Source organism: Trichechus manatus, unplaced genomic scaffold (genome assembly GCF_000243295.1).
Source record: "Trichechus manatus latirostris isolate Lorelei unplaced genomic scaffold, TriManLat1.0 scaffold00204, whole genome shotgun sequence".
Taxonomy (NCBI): Eukaryota; Metazoa; Chordata; class Mammalia; order Sirenia; family Trichechidae; genus Trichechus; species Trichechus manatus.
In genome coordinates, this window is record NW_004444140.1 from 697,157 (window position 1) to 709,322 (window position 12,166).

Consider the following 12,166-nt stretch of genomic DNA (forward strand, 5'->3'; position numbering starts at 1 on the left):
CTCCTTGGAATATATCCTAGAGAAATAAGAGCCGTCACATGAATAGATAGATATGCACACCTATGTTCATTGCAGCACTGTTCACAATAGCAAGAAGATGGAAACAAGCTAGGTGCCCATCAATGGACGAATGGATAAACAAATTATGGTATATCCACACAATGGAATACTACGTAACCATAAAGAACAACGATGAAGCTGTGAAACATAACATGGAGGAAGCTGGGGATCATTACGTTGAGTAAATTTAGTCAGTCACAGAAGGACAAATATTGTATAAGACCACTATTATAAGAACTCAAGAAAAGGTTTAAACACAGAAGAGAACATTCTTTGATGGTTACGAGGGCGGAGAGGGAGTGGGAGGGTTATTTACTAACTAGATAGTAGATAAGAATTAACTTAGGTAAAGGGAAGGACAACACACACTACAGGGGAAGTCAGCACAACTGGACTAAACCAAAGCTGAGAAGTTTCCTGAATACAATCAAACACTTTGAGGAACAGACTAGCAAGGGTAGAGGTCTGGGGACCATGCTTTCAGGGGACATCTAGGACAATTGGCATAACAAAGCTTATTAAGAAAATAGTCTGCATCCTACTTCAGTGAGTGGTGTCTGGGGTCTTAAAAGCTTGCAAGCGGTCATCTAAGATGCATCAATTTGTCCCAACTACCTGAAGTAAAGGAGAATGAAGAACACCAAAGACATAAGGAAAGTAGTAGCCCAAGAGACAGAAAGGGTCACATAAACCAGAGACTTCATCAGCCTGAGACCAGAAGAACTAGATGGTGCCTGGCTACTACCAATGACCGCCCTGACAGGGAACAGAACAGAGAGTCCTGGTTGGAGCAGGAGAAAGATGGGGTGCAGAACTCAAATTCTAGTAAGAAGACCAGGCTTAATGTTCTGACTGAGACTGGAGGAACCCCGGAAAGCATGGCCCCTGGATTCTCTATCAGCACAGAACTAAAACAATTTCCAAGGCCAACTCTTCAGACATGGATTGGACAGGACTGCGCAACATATATGATACTCGTGCGGAGTGTGTCTCTTAGCTCAAGTAGATACAAGAGACTAAACGGACAGCTTCTGTCCAGAGGTGAGATGGGAAGGCAGAGAGGGTTAGGAGCTGGTTGAATGGACATGGGAAATCAGGGGTGGAAAGGAGGAGTGTGCTCTCACAGTATGAGGAGAGCAATTAGAGTCACATGACAACGTATGTATAAATTTTTGTACGGGAAAAAAGAAAAAGAAAAAAAAGAACTAAAATAGGAGCTATTAGGCACAGAGACAAGCAAGCACAAATGGGGAAAAGATAGATGCCACCTGGAGATCTCCAAGGAACTGAGGAATATTGGACTAGAGAAGCTGAAACAAAGATTTTCCCCAGAGCAGACAGAGAGAGCCTTCCCCTAGAGTCATTCCCTGAATTTGGACTTTTAGCCCCCTAAACTGTGAGGAAATAAGTTTCTGTTCATTAAAGCCACTCACTTGTGGTATTTCTGTTACAGAAGCACTAAGAAACTAAGATACTCACTAGCCCTGGGGTCACTGTGGGAGCCTGTGGGCTTTGATCATAAAAACCCAACGAGGGAGAGACAGAGTCCACCAAGGGGAAAGGGGCTCCAAAACCTTGCTACCCACCTCTCCGTTGGCATCACAGGCCGTGTGCGTGTAGAAATAGTCTTTGTCTGTGCAGGCTGGACGCACTTTACAGGTGGAGGATCCTTTTTCTAAATTGCAAAAGCAAGGACAAATATTTGAAGTTATTTAGGAAAGGAGAGCTCTTGACCGCATGCTCATGACCCCAAGACGCCCAAGGCCCGGTAGTAAATCGCCACACAGATATTGCTGAAAAGAGAAACCCTGCGCATCCCCTCTTCCCTTTCCCATTCAATAGCATCTTGAGTTCCATTTCCAGTCCCTAAAGCCCTGCCTGACTGGATGGATGCCACTTTGCCCCTCTCCCAGGTGCTGATGAGAGACCACTGGCCCCTTACTGTGGGGCAAGGTGTGGAGAAGTAGATTGGCCAAAGGACTGGCCTCACAGTAAGGGGAAAATGTAGCTGGAAAGAGCACCTGGCAGGACTCCAAGTTAACCACCACCAGCCCAAGATTCCTGAAACTCGCCATCTTCCAGGTGCCTCAGAATTCCTGATTGTGGGTGTGGCTTTTCTCTTTCTGAAGTATTGAGGCATTGCCTTCATGCTCCTACTCTAATCCTTTCTCTGAATGTTCTTATAATACATGCCTAGAATGAATGCCTTCCACCTTGAATTTCCCCTTCTCCATGAAACCATCCTAGACAAATAAGTTGATAATTTCCTCAAACTCCACTTAAGACGTAAGGCTCCTTCCACTTTCCCCAACCCAAGCATCCCAGCACTGTATTTAACCCTTGACTTGTACCTAATTAAAAAAATGTTATTAACTACCAGTTTGATTCCACCTTGAATGTTCTTCTTATGTCCATGTTAGTTTTGCATTAACCCTATGAAACCCTGGATAGCAAGAACTATTTCAATGCATCCCTTTTTAAAGTAATGGATTTCACTTTTTTTTGAATTATAAACTCTTTTAATAATTTGAAGAAAGAGCTGCTTTCTCCACCCAGAAAAATATACACAATTCATGCAAATAAAAATTTCCAGGGAATCCACTTACTCCAGAATAAAAACCACTGCTTTATAGGGTACACAGTACAACACTATTGCTACTATTAACACTATTTCTAATATTATTACTGTGTTACCTGCAGATAAGCATTTAATAATGGTAAGAACTTCTCTCTCTCTCTCTCTATATATATATATAACCTGGCAGGCAGTATGACATAGTGAAAATGAGATTTTAAGTCAGACATATCTGAGTTTGAACTACACATCATCATTTAGTAGCTGTGTGACTTTAGGCAAGACAGTTAACTACTCTGAGCCTTGGTTTTCTTGTTTATTCAAACCAAAAAACAAACCCACTGCCATCGAGTCAGTTCCAACTCATGGTAACCCCAGGTGTAACAGAGTAGAATTGCTCCATAGGGTTTTCTTGGCTGTAATCTTTATAGAAGCAGATCTCAAGGCCTTTCTTCCACAGTGGCTCAGGGTGGGTTCGAACCATCAGCCTTTAAGATAATAGTAGAGCACAAATCATCTGCACCACACAGGGACCTTCTCTTGTCTGTAGAGCAGAAATAATAACTATCTTGCTGGAGCCAGCACATACCTGGCACATTGTAAGTAGGAATTCAGTAAATGATGGTGACTATTATTATCTGGGGCCCTGGTGGTGCAGTGGTTAAGTGCTTGGCTGCTAACCAAAAGGGTGGCAGTTCGAATCCACCAGCTGCATCTTGGAAACCCTACAGGGCACTTCTACTCTGTCCTGTAGGGTCTCTATGAATTGGAATCAACTCCACAGCAACAGGTTTGGTTTTGTGGTTTTATTATTATCTGGGTTTGTGGGGCTTATTGTTGTTTTGTAACTGGTACAGGAGACTTAAGAAGCCGTGGTGGTGCAATGGTTAAGTGCTTGGCTGCTAACCAAAAGGCTGATGGTTTGAACCCTCCAGCCACTCTGTGGGAGAAAAGACCTTGTAATCTGCTACTGTAAAGATTACAGCCTAGGAAACCCTATGAGGCAGTTCTACTCTGTCATGTAGGGTTGCTATGATTTGGAATTGCCTCAATGGCACACAGCAGCAACAACAGGAGACTTAATAAGGACTGAAAGCCTCCTTCTTTCCCTTCCAGTTCAGAGCTTATTTCTCAACAGATCCCTTCTTCTTCCCAAGACACCAAATGAATCCCTAGGTTAGACAACCTCCTAATTACAGCCTGTTGGCCTGCACTGGGGAGTTCCCTCAATGGCACATTGCCCGTCTTATTAGCCTGGGCAAGAGGGAACTGGTGGCTGAGAAACAGCTGGGGTCTTCCCAGCTCATTTACTTGGTTAATAAGTAGAAGGTCTAAGTCAGCATAGAACTCCTGCTTTTGACTGACTTGGCCAGAAGAAATCTGGGGGAACATGTTGAAAATCTGCTGATTCTCAGGGTCTTGCATATTAGTTCTAGCAAACTGCGTGTTATGTGTTAGAAAATGCAATTCCACAGAAGAACGCTTCCTGCTTCTCAAATATTTGCTCAACCTGACGTCCTAGTTCCAGGTTTCAGAAAAATGGTCCAGCTGTTCACACACTGACAACTATTAAGGTGGTTCTAATCAATGATTAACTCAAATGCTGAGGCAGACCTCACTTTTCTAGCTCAGGTTTCATCCAGGCATGAAAGGTGGGTGCTAGTCAAGTCTGAAAAATCCACCTAGATGTTTGGCGAGGGAGTGACAAGTAGGACTGGCCTGTGCAAAACTGAAAGAAGACAGAGTTTTCTTGGGGGGCCCCATTTCCACTTTCTGCACCTTCCTCCTCCTTTCAGTATCTTCTCCCCACCTCTAGGAGTACAATGTTCTCATTCTGATCCATTTTATCAAAGGAAAACACTTTCCTTGAGATTTACGTATCCAATGAACACAAGGCCCAGTTCAGATACCAGCTCGGGCCCTGAGCAAATCCCTTCACCTCTTGGAGCCTGTCTTTCCCATTGCCACGGAGTTGATGCTGACTTATAGCAACCCTATAGGACAGAGTAGAACTTCCCCATAGGATTTCCTAGGCTGTGTATCTTTATGGAAACTGACTGCCACATCTTTCTTCCTGGGAGCTCCTGGTGGGTTTGAACTGCCACCTTTTGGTTAGCAGCCAAGCACTTAACGACTGCAACACCAGGGCTCCTGTCTTTATTCATTTGTAAATGGGGAAATCACTCCTGCACTATGCTATGAGTAGCAAATGAGATAACGTTTTATAAATTGTAAAGTACTATACAAGTGACTTATTATTACTGCCTCTACCAAGGATATTTTCATGTTAAAAGACAACTGTAAGGATAGGCATTAATGTGAACAAATTAATAAAATTACTGCTAATGACATGCCAGCAACTGTCCTAAATCCTTTACCTATATTAATCAATCAATCTTCACAATAACACTATGTGGTAGACATGATTATTGTCATTCCCATATTATAGATAAGGAAACTGAGGTGCAAACAAGAAACTTCCCCAAGGTAGCACAGTTAGCAAGTGATGGAGAAGAGATTTGGACCCTAGAAATTTAGTTCTGGAGTCCGTGCTCTTAAACTTCATGCCATTCTATTAGGAATTTAATCCCTAATATTAAGCATAGTATTAATTATGGTGTTGGTGAAGAATACTTGAATATATCACGGACTGCCAGAAGAACGAGCAAATCTGTCTTGAAAGAAGTATCACCAGAATGCTCTTTAGAAATGAGGATGGCAAGACTTTGTCTCGCGTACTTTGGACACGTTATCAGGAGGGACCAGTCCCTGGAGAAGAACATCATGCTTGGTAAAGTAGAGGGTCAGTGAAAAAGAAGACCCTCAACAAGATGGATTGACACAGTGGTTGCAGCAATGGGCTCAAATATAGCAACGACTGTGAGGATGGTGCGAGACCGGGCAATGTTTTGCTCTGTTGTACGCAGGGTTGGTATGAGTCAGAGCTGACTTGACGGCACCTAACAACAACATGAAGCATAACACAAATGATTTAATCCTAATGATGAAATTTCAGATATCAGTGAGAAGATATTTTTGGTCAAGGCTTTGTCCTTAATATTTCTTCTGTTGAGTTCTCCCATCTTCATCTCTATTAAACCAGTTACCATCGAGTCAGGTTTGACTCATCATGACCCCATGTGTGCCAGAGTAGAACTGTGCTGCATAGAGTTTTCAAAGGTCTTTCTTCCAAGGTGCCTCTGGGTAGACTTAAACCTCCAACAACCTTTCGGTTAGCAGGCAAGCACATTAACCATTTGTACCACCCAGAGATTCCCCATCCCTATTAGATCCACCTTGGCTCAGGCCCTGGGTACCAGCAATGGCGCCATTCTGCAAACTCTTCCAACTATGGCCTGTGCCTCCAGCCAGTCCCTTCCTCATCCAGTCTTCACATGGCAGACAGAGTGGTCTTTCAAAAACATAAGCCAGATTATGTTACTCTCTAATTTAAAATTCTTTAATGGCCTCCACTGCTGATAAGATCAAATAGCAACTTTTAGCATTGGCACATAAAGGTCTCTCCATAATGTGTTCCCTGCCCACCTCTTAGCCTTGGATGCTACTTCTCTCCACCTAAGCTCTAGCTATGCTGAATTATTCTCAGCTCCCTGAACCTTCTGGCCTTGGCTCACACTTCTCCTCTCCCAAAAGTCCTGTCCCCATCGAATCACCAACTCATTAAAACTTAGCTTATCTTTCAAGACCATAGTTAGTGAATCCTTTCCTTCCTCTCCAGAGAGGACTGGTCACTTCCCTTTCTGGACTGCAATGTATGCTACCCCCAGTGCTCCTACCCCGGCACCTACTACACCATGGTGTACTTAGGTGAGTACATAGTTACATTCTGCTTTTAGACATAAGCTGGAGAACAGTCCCTGGAGCTGGCTCAGCTGTGACCCTAGCACTAAGCCCAGGGCCTGGCACATGGCAGGCACTCAGAATATATTTGCTACATGGATGATTCAGTAGTCTTCTGTCACCCCCTCATGCACATTCCATTATAGGTTCTCATCTCTCTCCCTGGGTTTTCCTAGTCTCCTATTGACCCTGTATTCTGGAAGAGTCAAGTGCCAAAAGAATGTGACTCTGTTTGTACCCCAAGCCGGAAAGGCAGTCGACAAGCTGATCCATGTTCTTCAAAATGAAAATGAAGTCAAAGGGGCAGACTGAGAAATCAGTGGTAGAAGGAGAATAATAGAATCCAAGAATTCAGATTCCCAACCTAACACTTTCATAAGAGCTTTCTAGATAAAAAGCTGCTTACACAGAGTTGATCGAAATACTCCTAGGCAGTTTTTTTTCAGAACCACCTTACCCTTCAAACCCTTGCACAACTGCTGGCCTGGAGGGAGAGCTAGAGACTTAGACTAACAAAGGATGCTATTGATGGGGGTGGTGGGGGCAGAGGAGGGATAAGAAATTCAAGTGGAAAAACAGGAATTGAGACTTGCAGATAAAAAAACTTCCCCCAAATGTAAACATTCCTGTTCTGGCTGAAAACTACACTCACTTGGCAAGATCTGCATAGATAAATGCGACTTTTGTTTTAGGAATAGTGTAGAAATACGCAGTTCACAAGGTCAATGGCGTGTCTTGGCTGAGCAAACACAAACTGTAACACCTGTGTGGAGTGTTAGTGTGTCTGTAGAGATATGGGCTGTGCTTGAGAGAGGGCCTTGTGCAAGGTTTGTGTATCGTTCTGTGTAAGAAAGGAAAAGTAGAATAGGTATGAGTGTTTGCAGGGGAAGTGAGGGGACTCTTTCTCTCTTCCACTTGTTTGTTTCAGAACCTGCCCTGGAGAGTGCCCCTGTGCCAACCACTGGGGTGCCTGAGCAGAGGGGTCTTTGGGGACACTGCCCATCTATCACCGGAGGCCTACTACCCCCCGAAACTCCCTCAAATGATCAGGTACTCCTTATCAAATTAGGATGCTTTAGGAAGCTACCCAGGGCCTGTGGAAGTAGGCTACTTCCAGCTGTCCCTTCCTTTTCCCTTAGAGCAGCGGTTTTCAAACTGTGTTCAAGGAACCCCAGAATTCCTGAAAATGCTTGCTTTGAATTCAGTGGATGCCCAGGTTGATAAAGGATTGCAACTTCCATCTTTAGCCCTTGCTCTCAAAGTGTTTTTGCTCATCTATACACCATGGTGTTTTTTACCATTTAGCATGTTATATGGAGCCCTGGTGGCACAGTGGTTAAGCATTTGCTGCTAACCAAAAGGCTGGCAGTTTGAATCCACCAGCTGCTCCTTGGAAACCCTATGGGGCAGTTCTACTGTGTCCTATAGGGTTGCTATGAGTCGGAATTGACTCGATGGCAATGGGTTTGGGTTTTTCATTTAGCATGTTATATAACTTATTAGATATTTATTATTTATTTATTATAGTTATTGTTTATTGTCTGTCTTTACCCACTGGAATGTAAACTCCATGAGGACAGGGATCTTCTTCTATTTTGCTCACTGATATATTCCAAGCACCTAGAATAGGACCCAGCAGATAGCAGGTGCTCGATAAATATTTACTGAAAGATTTCCTTTTTATTTCTAGAGTGATTAGTGGAGATATGGAATGGCAAGAATCTTCCAGAGTCTCACAAGGAAGGGTTTAAAAATAATCATCTTCAGCTTGTCCAAAAGGATGGCTCTACTTCATGGTTTTGCCCTGTGGGTGGTACCCCCTGCCAAACTCTTCCCACCTTCAGAAACATCACCTGAGTATTTGTCAGGGTCGCACTGGTGGCAAGAAGTTTCTCCTTTATTTGAGTAAGAATTCGCTGGGCAAAGTTTGCAGAAAGAGGAGCCCTGCTTGGCTGCATACGTGCCTGGCTTGCAGGGGAAGCACTCTGAAGTGTAGGCCACCCCTAGGGAGGATGAACGACACAAAGAAGCAAGGATTCAGTCTCGAGGTTGAGCCCCAGAAGCAAGGATTGAGTCTCAAGATTAGGCCCCCTGGGGGCTGACTCCCAGCCACCCCTCAAAGTTAAGAGGCCAGAAGTCAGCAGCATGCCCCAGATCGGACCCCGCTCTCTGTACCTGTTATGGCGATGTTTCTCACCAGCACAGGCTTCGGTGCTTTGGACCACACTGAGAAGGCTGTGGTTCTCCAGTATAGGACATTATTGCCTCGATTTAGCTCCACCTAAAAACCACAAATAGGAGAAGTTAGTGCAGTTGCAGAGATAGATATTGCTGACCCACTGGACTAGCCTCTCCCTGGGATGCCTCCTTTTACAGCCTGCATGACAGTGTCTATTCTGATCCTCTCCCTCAACTCCTCAACTTGGCCCTTCCTTCCATCTTAGCTTTTCCTTTCTCCTTCTAAGCCTCCTCTTAGAACCCTCTTGTGTCCCCTCCCACTGCTCCTTCAGCCATATACACATTGAGCTTCTCTTATGGCGAGACCATAGGGGACCTGAGAGTGCTGATGATAACATGACTGACATCCCCTCACTCCTTTCTGGTTCTAGTCATCCATCCCCCAGCTTTAAGGGCCGGGAAGCTACTGATCTTGGGGTCAAGTTACAGCAGCAGCAAGTCAGCCCATGCCCATATTCCACCGCCTCAAGGATAGAGACTGTAGCATTCTCATCATGTCAGATCCTGTCCCCTAGGGACAGAGGGATGGAAGCCCAGACAAGGGAGAAGCACTCTTTGCAGGAAAGTCCCTGGCCCCTTTCCGGAGTCCTCAGGAAGAAGGTAGTTATGATACCCACACTGTGGATTTCCCATCCTTTCTCTGTGGTTTTGATCCACCTGGAGTCGTCCACATTGGGCTGGCACTGGTCGTTCTGTACCTGCGGTAGCAGGAGGTCAGGATTAGAGTCTCAGCTTTCCGAGAAAATGAGGTCCTTACCCCACACGGCTCCAGACCCCAAAGGGCCCTTGTGGTGATCCTTGGGGTCGAGTCATGGGAGCAGTATGTCCATATTCTGCCACCTCAAAGAGAGACTATAGAATTTCCTTTAGTTGCCCATTCCCTTCAGGGACTGAGCTCAGAATCTCACAAGCCTGGAAGTAGGTCCAGAGCCAGTGGCACAAACACGAAATGTCTGTGCACTGACACTAAAGAAATAACTTGTAACCAGAGGCCGTTCACAGGCTGTTTTCATGTCTGGGCAAGACAAACATCTAGAAATCTCCTAGACTCTACTCTCCCTCTGAGTCCTCTGACGTCTGCCTCTTCTCTTGCCTCTTGAAGCCTCAGCTTATCCAGAGGGAAGACCACTGTGCAGATTTCCCCAGCAGGCCTATGCTTACGACTCCTGCAAATGAGTCTGAGCCTCGGAGAGTGTCGACATCCCACCCCCCACCCTTGGCCAGGGGCTTACGAAAAACTCGAAGATGATGCTGCTGTCTGGATAGTAATACTCAAAGCTGACAGTGCCCGACTGCTTCAGGTTGACAGCGTACATCAGCGTGGCTGTGCACTCGTCTGTGTTAGAGGCGATGTAGTCACCCCGAGGGATCCACTTGGACCTGTGAAGAGATGGGAGCTGGGGTCACAGGCAGGGTCACAGCCCACCTGGCTGTGAGCTACGTGCAGGTCTCAAGTTCTGCTAGGTCCCTGTCCCTTGGGAATTCCAGATGTATGGTTCACAAGCTGAAGCTTGTGAAAATTCTTAGTGATGAGTGATAAAAGAAGCTCTGAGGCAAATTAAGAAGCCTGGCGTACAGTCAACATGAGGAAAAGAGGTTTCCCCCACAATCTATGGAACCACCCAGAAATAGATGGCAGGTGAGGTGGGGACAGTGGATAACATTTATTGGTTGCTTACTATCTCCCAGGTATTGAACTAGGTGTTTTATATTCATGATTTCTTTATTTTTTTCCTAATTAATCGATAATAAAACCACGGCCTGGAGAGTACCTTGCCCAATACCATGCAGCCAGTAAGTGGCAGAGTCGGGATTCAAACCCAGGCCTGCCCAACTCCAAAGCTGTCAAAAATAGTCAATAGACACTGCTGTTCTTTAGTACTTGGAGGTCCAGTCTCGTCCAGCCTGTTTTCCTGGAAATGTCCACTGTAAGATGCTATAGGTAACTGGTTTTGGTGGGAAGGGAGAAAGCCAGAGAATCGCAGACACAATCAACCCAGTCACGTCTATTTTACCTCCTAAATCTCTCTCAAATCTGTCCTACCCAATGTCCCCCCAGGCCCCCCAATCACCGTCATCTCACCAACAGCCTCCTAGCTCATCTTTCTGTACCTAGTCCTGCCCCCTCCAATCCACTCTCCACACTGTGGCCAGAGAGATCCTCCAGAACAGAAATCTGTCCATGGCACTCTCCTGTGTAAAACCCCCGTGACTCCCTGTTGCTCTTAGAATAGAGTCCAAATGCTTCCCCCACTCTCTATGCTCCTGTCATACAGGACTTCTTTCAATTTCTCTGCCAAATTTTCCCTCACCTCTGGGTCTTCTCACATGCTGTTCCCTCTTTCTGGAACACACTTCCTCTTTCCTCCCTCTGTTTAAATCCTACTCATGTCTTAGGATAAACGTCACCTCCTCAAGGAAGTCCTCCTTGACTTCTTTATTTGCCTCTGCTATGTGTACCCATAGCTCTCTGTTTCCCTTATCATAGCCATAATACTACTTTATTTTATTTATTTTAAAATACATTATGAAATACTTAAGACATAAAGAAGGTACAATGAACACTCATTTACCCAAAGCCCTGTTAAGAAAGCCTGTGCACATCTGGCTAACCTTACCCCCTTTCCTATCATACAATCTCTTCCCCACTGCCAAGTAACCATTTTCCTGAATTTGGTGTTCATCATTCCCATATACTTCTCTATCTTTTACTAATCATATATGCATCTCTAAACAACATATTGTATGATGCTGTTATGCATGCTTTTAAACTTTATGTAAATGGTATCATACTTACATATTCTTCAACATGCTTTTTATTGGGTGGGTTCAATATAATGATTGTGAGATCCATCCATATTCACACATGTAGCTCTACTTCTTCCATTTTTACTACTGTATAATATTCCCTTGTATAGCTCTACCACATTTGTTTATGCATTACTTGTTAATGGACATTTAGATGGTTTTTGATTTTTTGCTAGTGTTCACACCCTGCTATGAACACTCTTGTTCCTGTCTCCTTGTACACATGTCTGAGTGGGATGCCTGGGAATAGAACTGCTTGGTCAGAGGGAGTGTGAACCTCCAACTGGACCAGCTATTGCCACATTGGTCTCCAAAGCGGTTGTACCAATTTACATCTCTCCAGCAGTGTCAGAGAGTTCCTGTTGCACCACATCCTCCCCAAACTTGGAACCATCAGGTTCTAATGTTGTTGCCAATATGATGTTGTATGAGGTAGCCCCTAACTGTGCTTTCAATCTCGTTTTCCTGATTACTCCTGAGGTTGAGCATCTTTTCTTAGTTTATTTGCAATTTGAGTTTCCTCTTCTGATCATACTTTATTTTAACTCTTATTTAAGTGTCTGTCTTCCTGGCTGGCCTATAGATTCCATGAGGGCAGAAGCCATACTTATCTTGCTCACTATG

General features: G+C 44.6%; 1 protein-coding gene across 4 annotated transcripts in view; it reads right to left on the bottom strand.

Annotated features, from left to right (window-relative positions):
• The window catches only part of ELAPOR1 (endosome-lysosome associated apoptosis and autophagy regulator 1), a 104,865-nt gene that overhangs the window by 23,160 nt on the left and 69,539 nt on the right, over window positions 1-12,166 (bottom strand). For 2 of the 4 annotated variants that reach the window (XM_004388038.3, XM_004388035.2), the window contains 5 exons: window positions 9,967-10,114; window positions 9,352-9,432; window positions 8,672-8,777; window positions 8,350-8,499; window positions 1,647-1,735 (listed from right to left, as the gene is read on the bottom strand). In XM_004388038.3, the coding sequence (XP_004388095.1) occupies window positions 1,647-1,735; window positions 8,350-8,499; window positions 8,672-8,777; window positions 9,352-9,432; window positions 9,967-10,114 (574 nt within the window). The remainder of the gene's footprint in view (window positions 1-1,646; window positions 1,736-8,349; window positions 8,500-8,671; window positions 8,778-9,351; window positions 9,433-9,966; window positions 10,115-12,166) is intronic. The other 2 variants (XM_004388036.2, XM_004388037.2) reach the window with 2 other exon arrangements.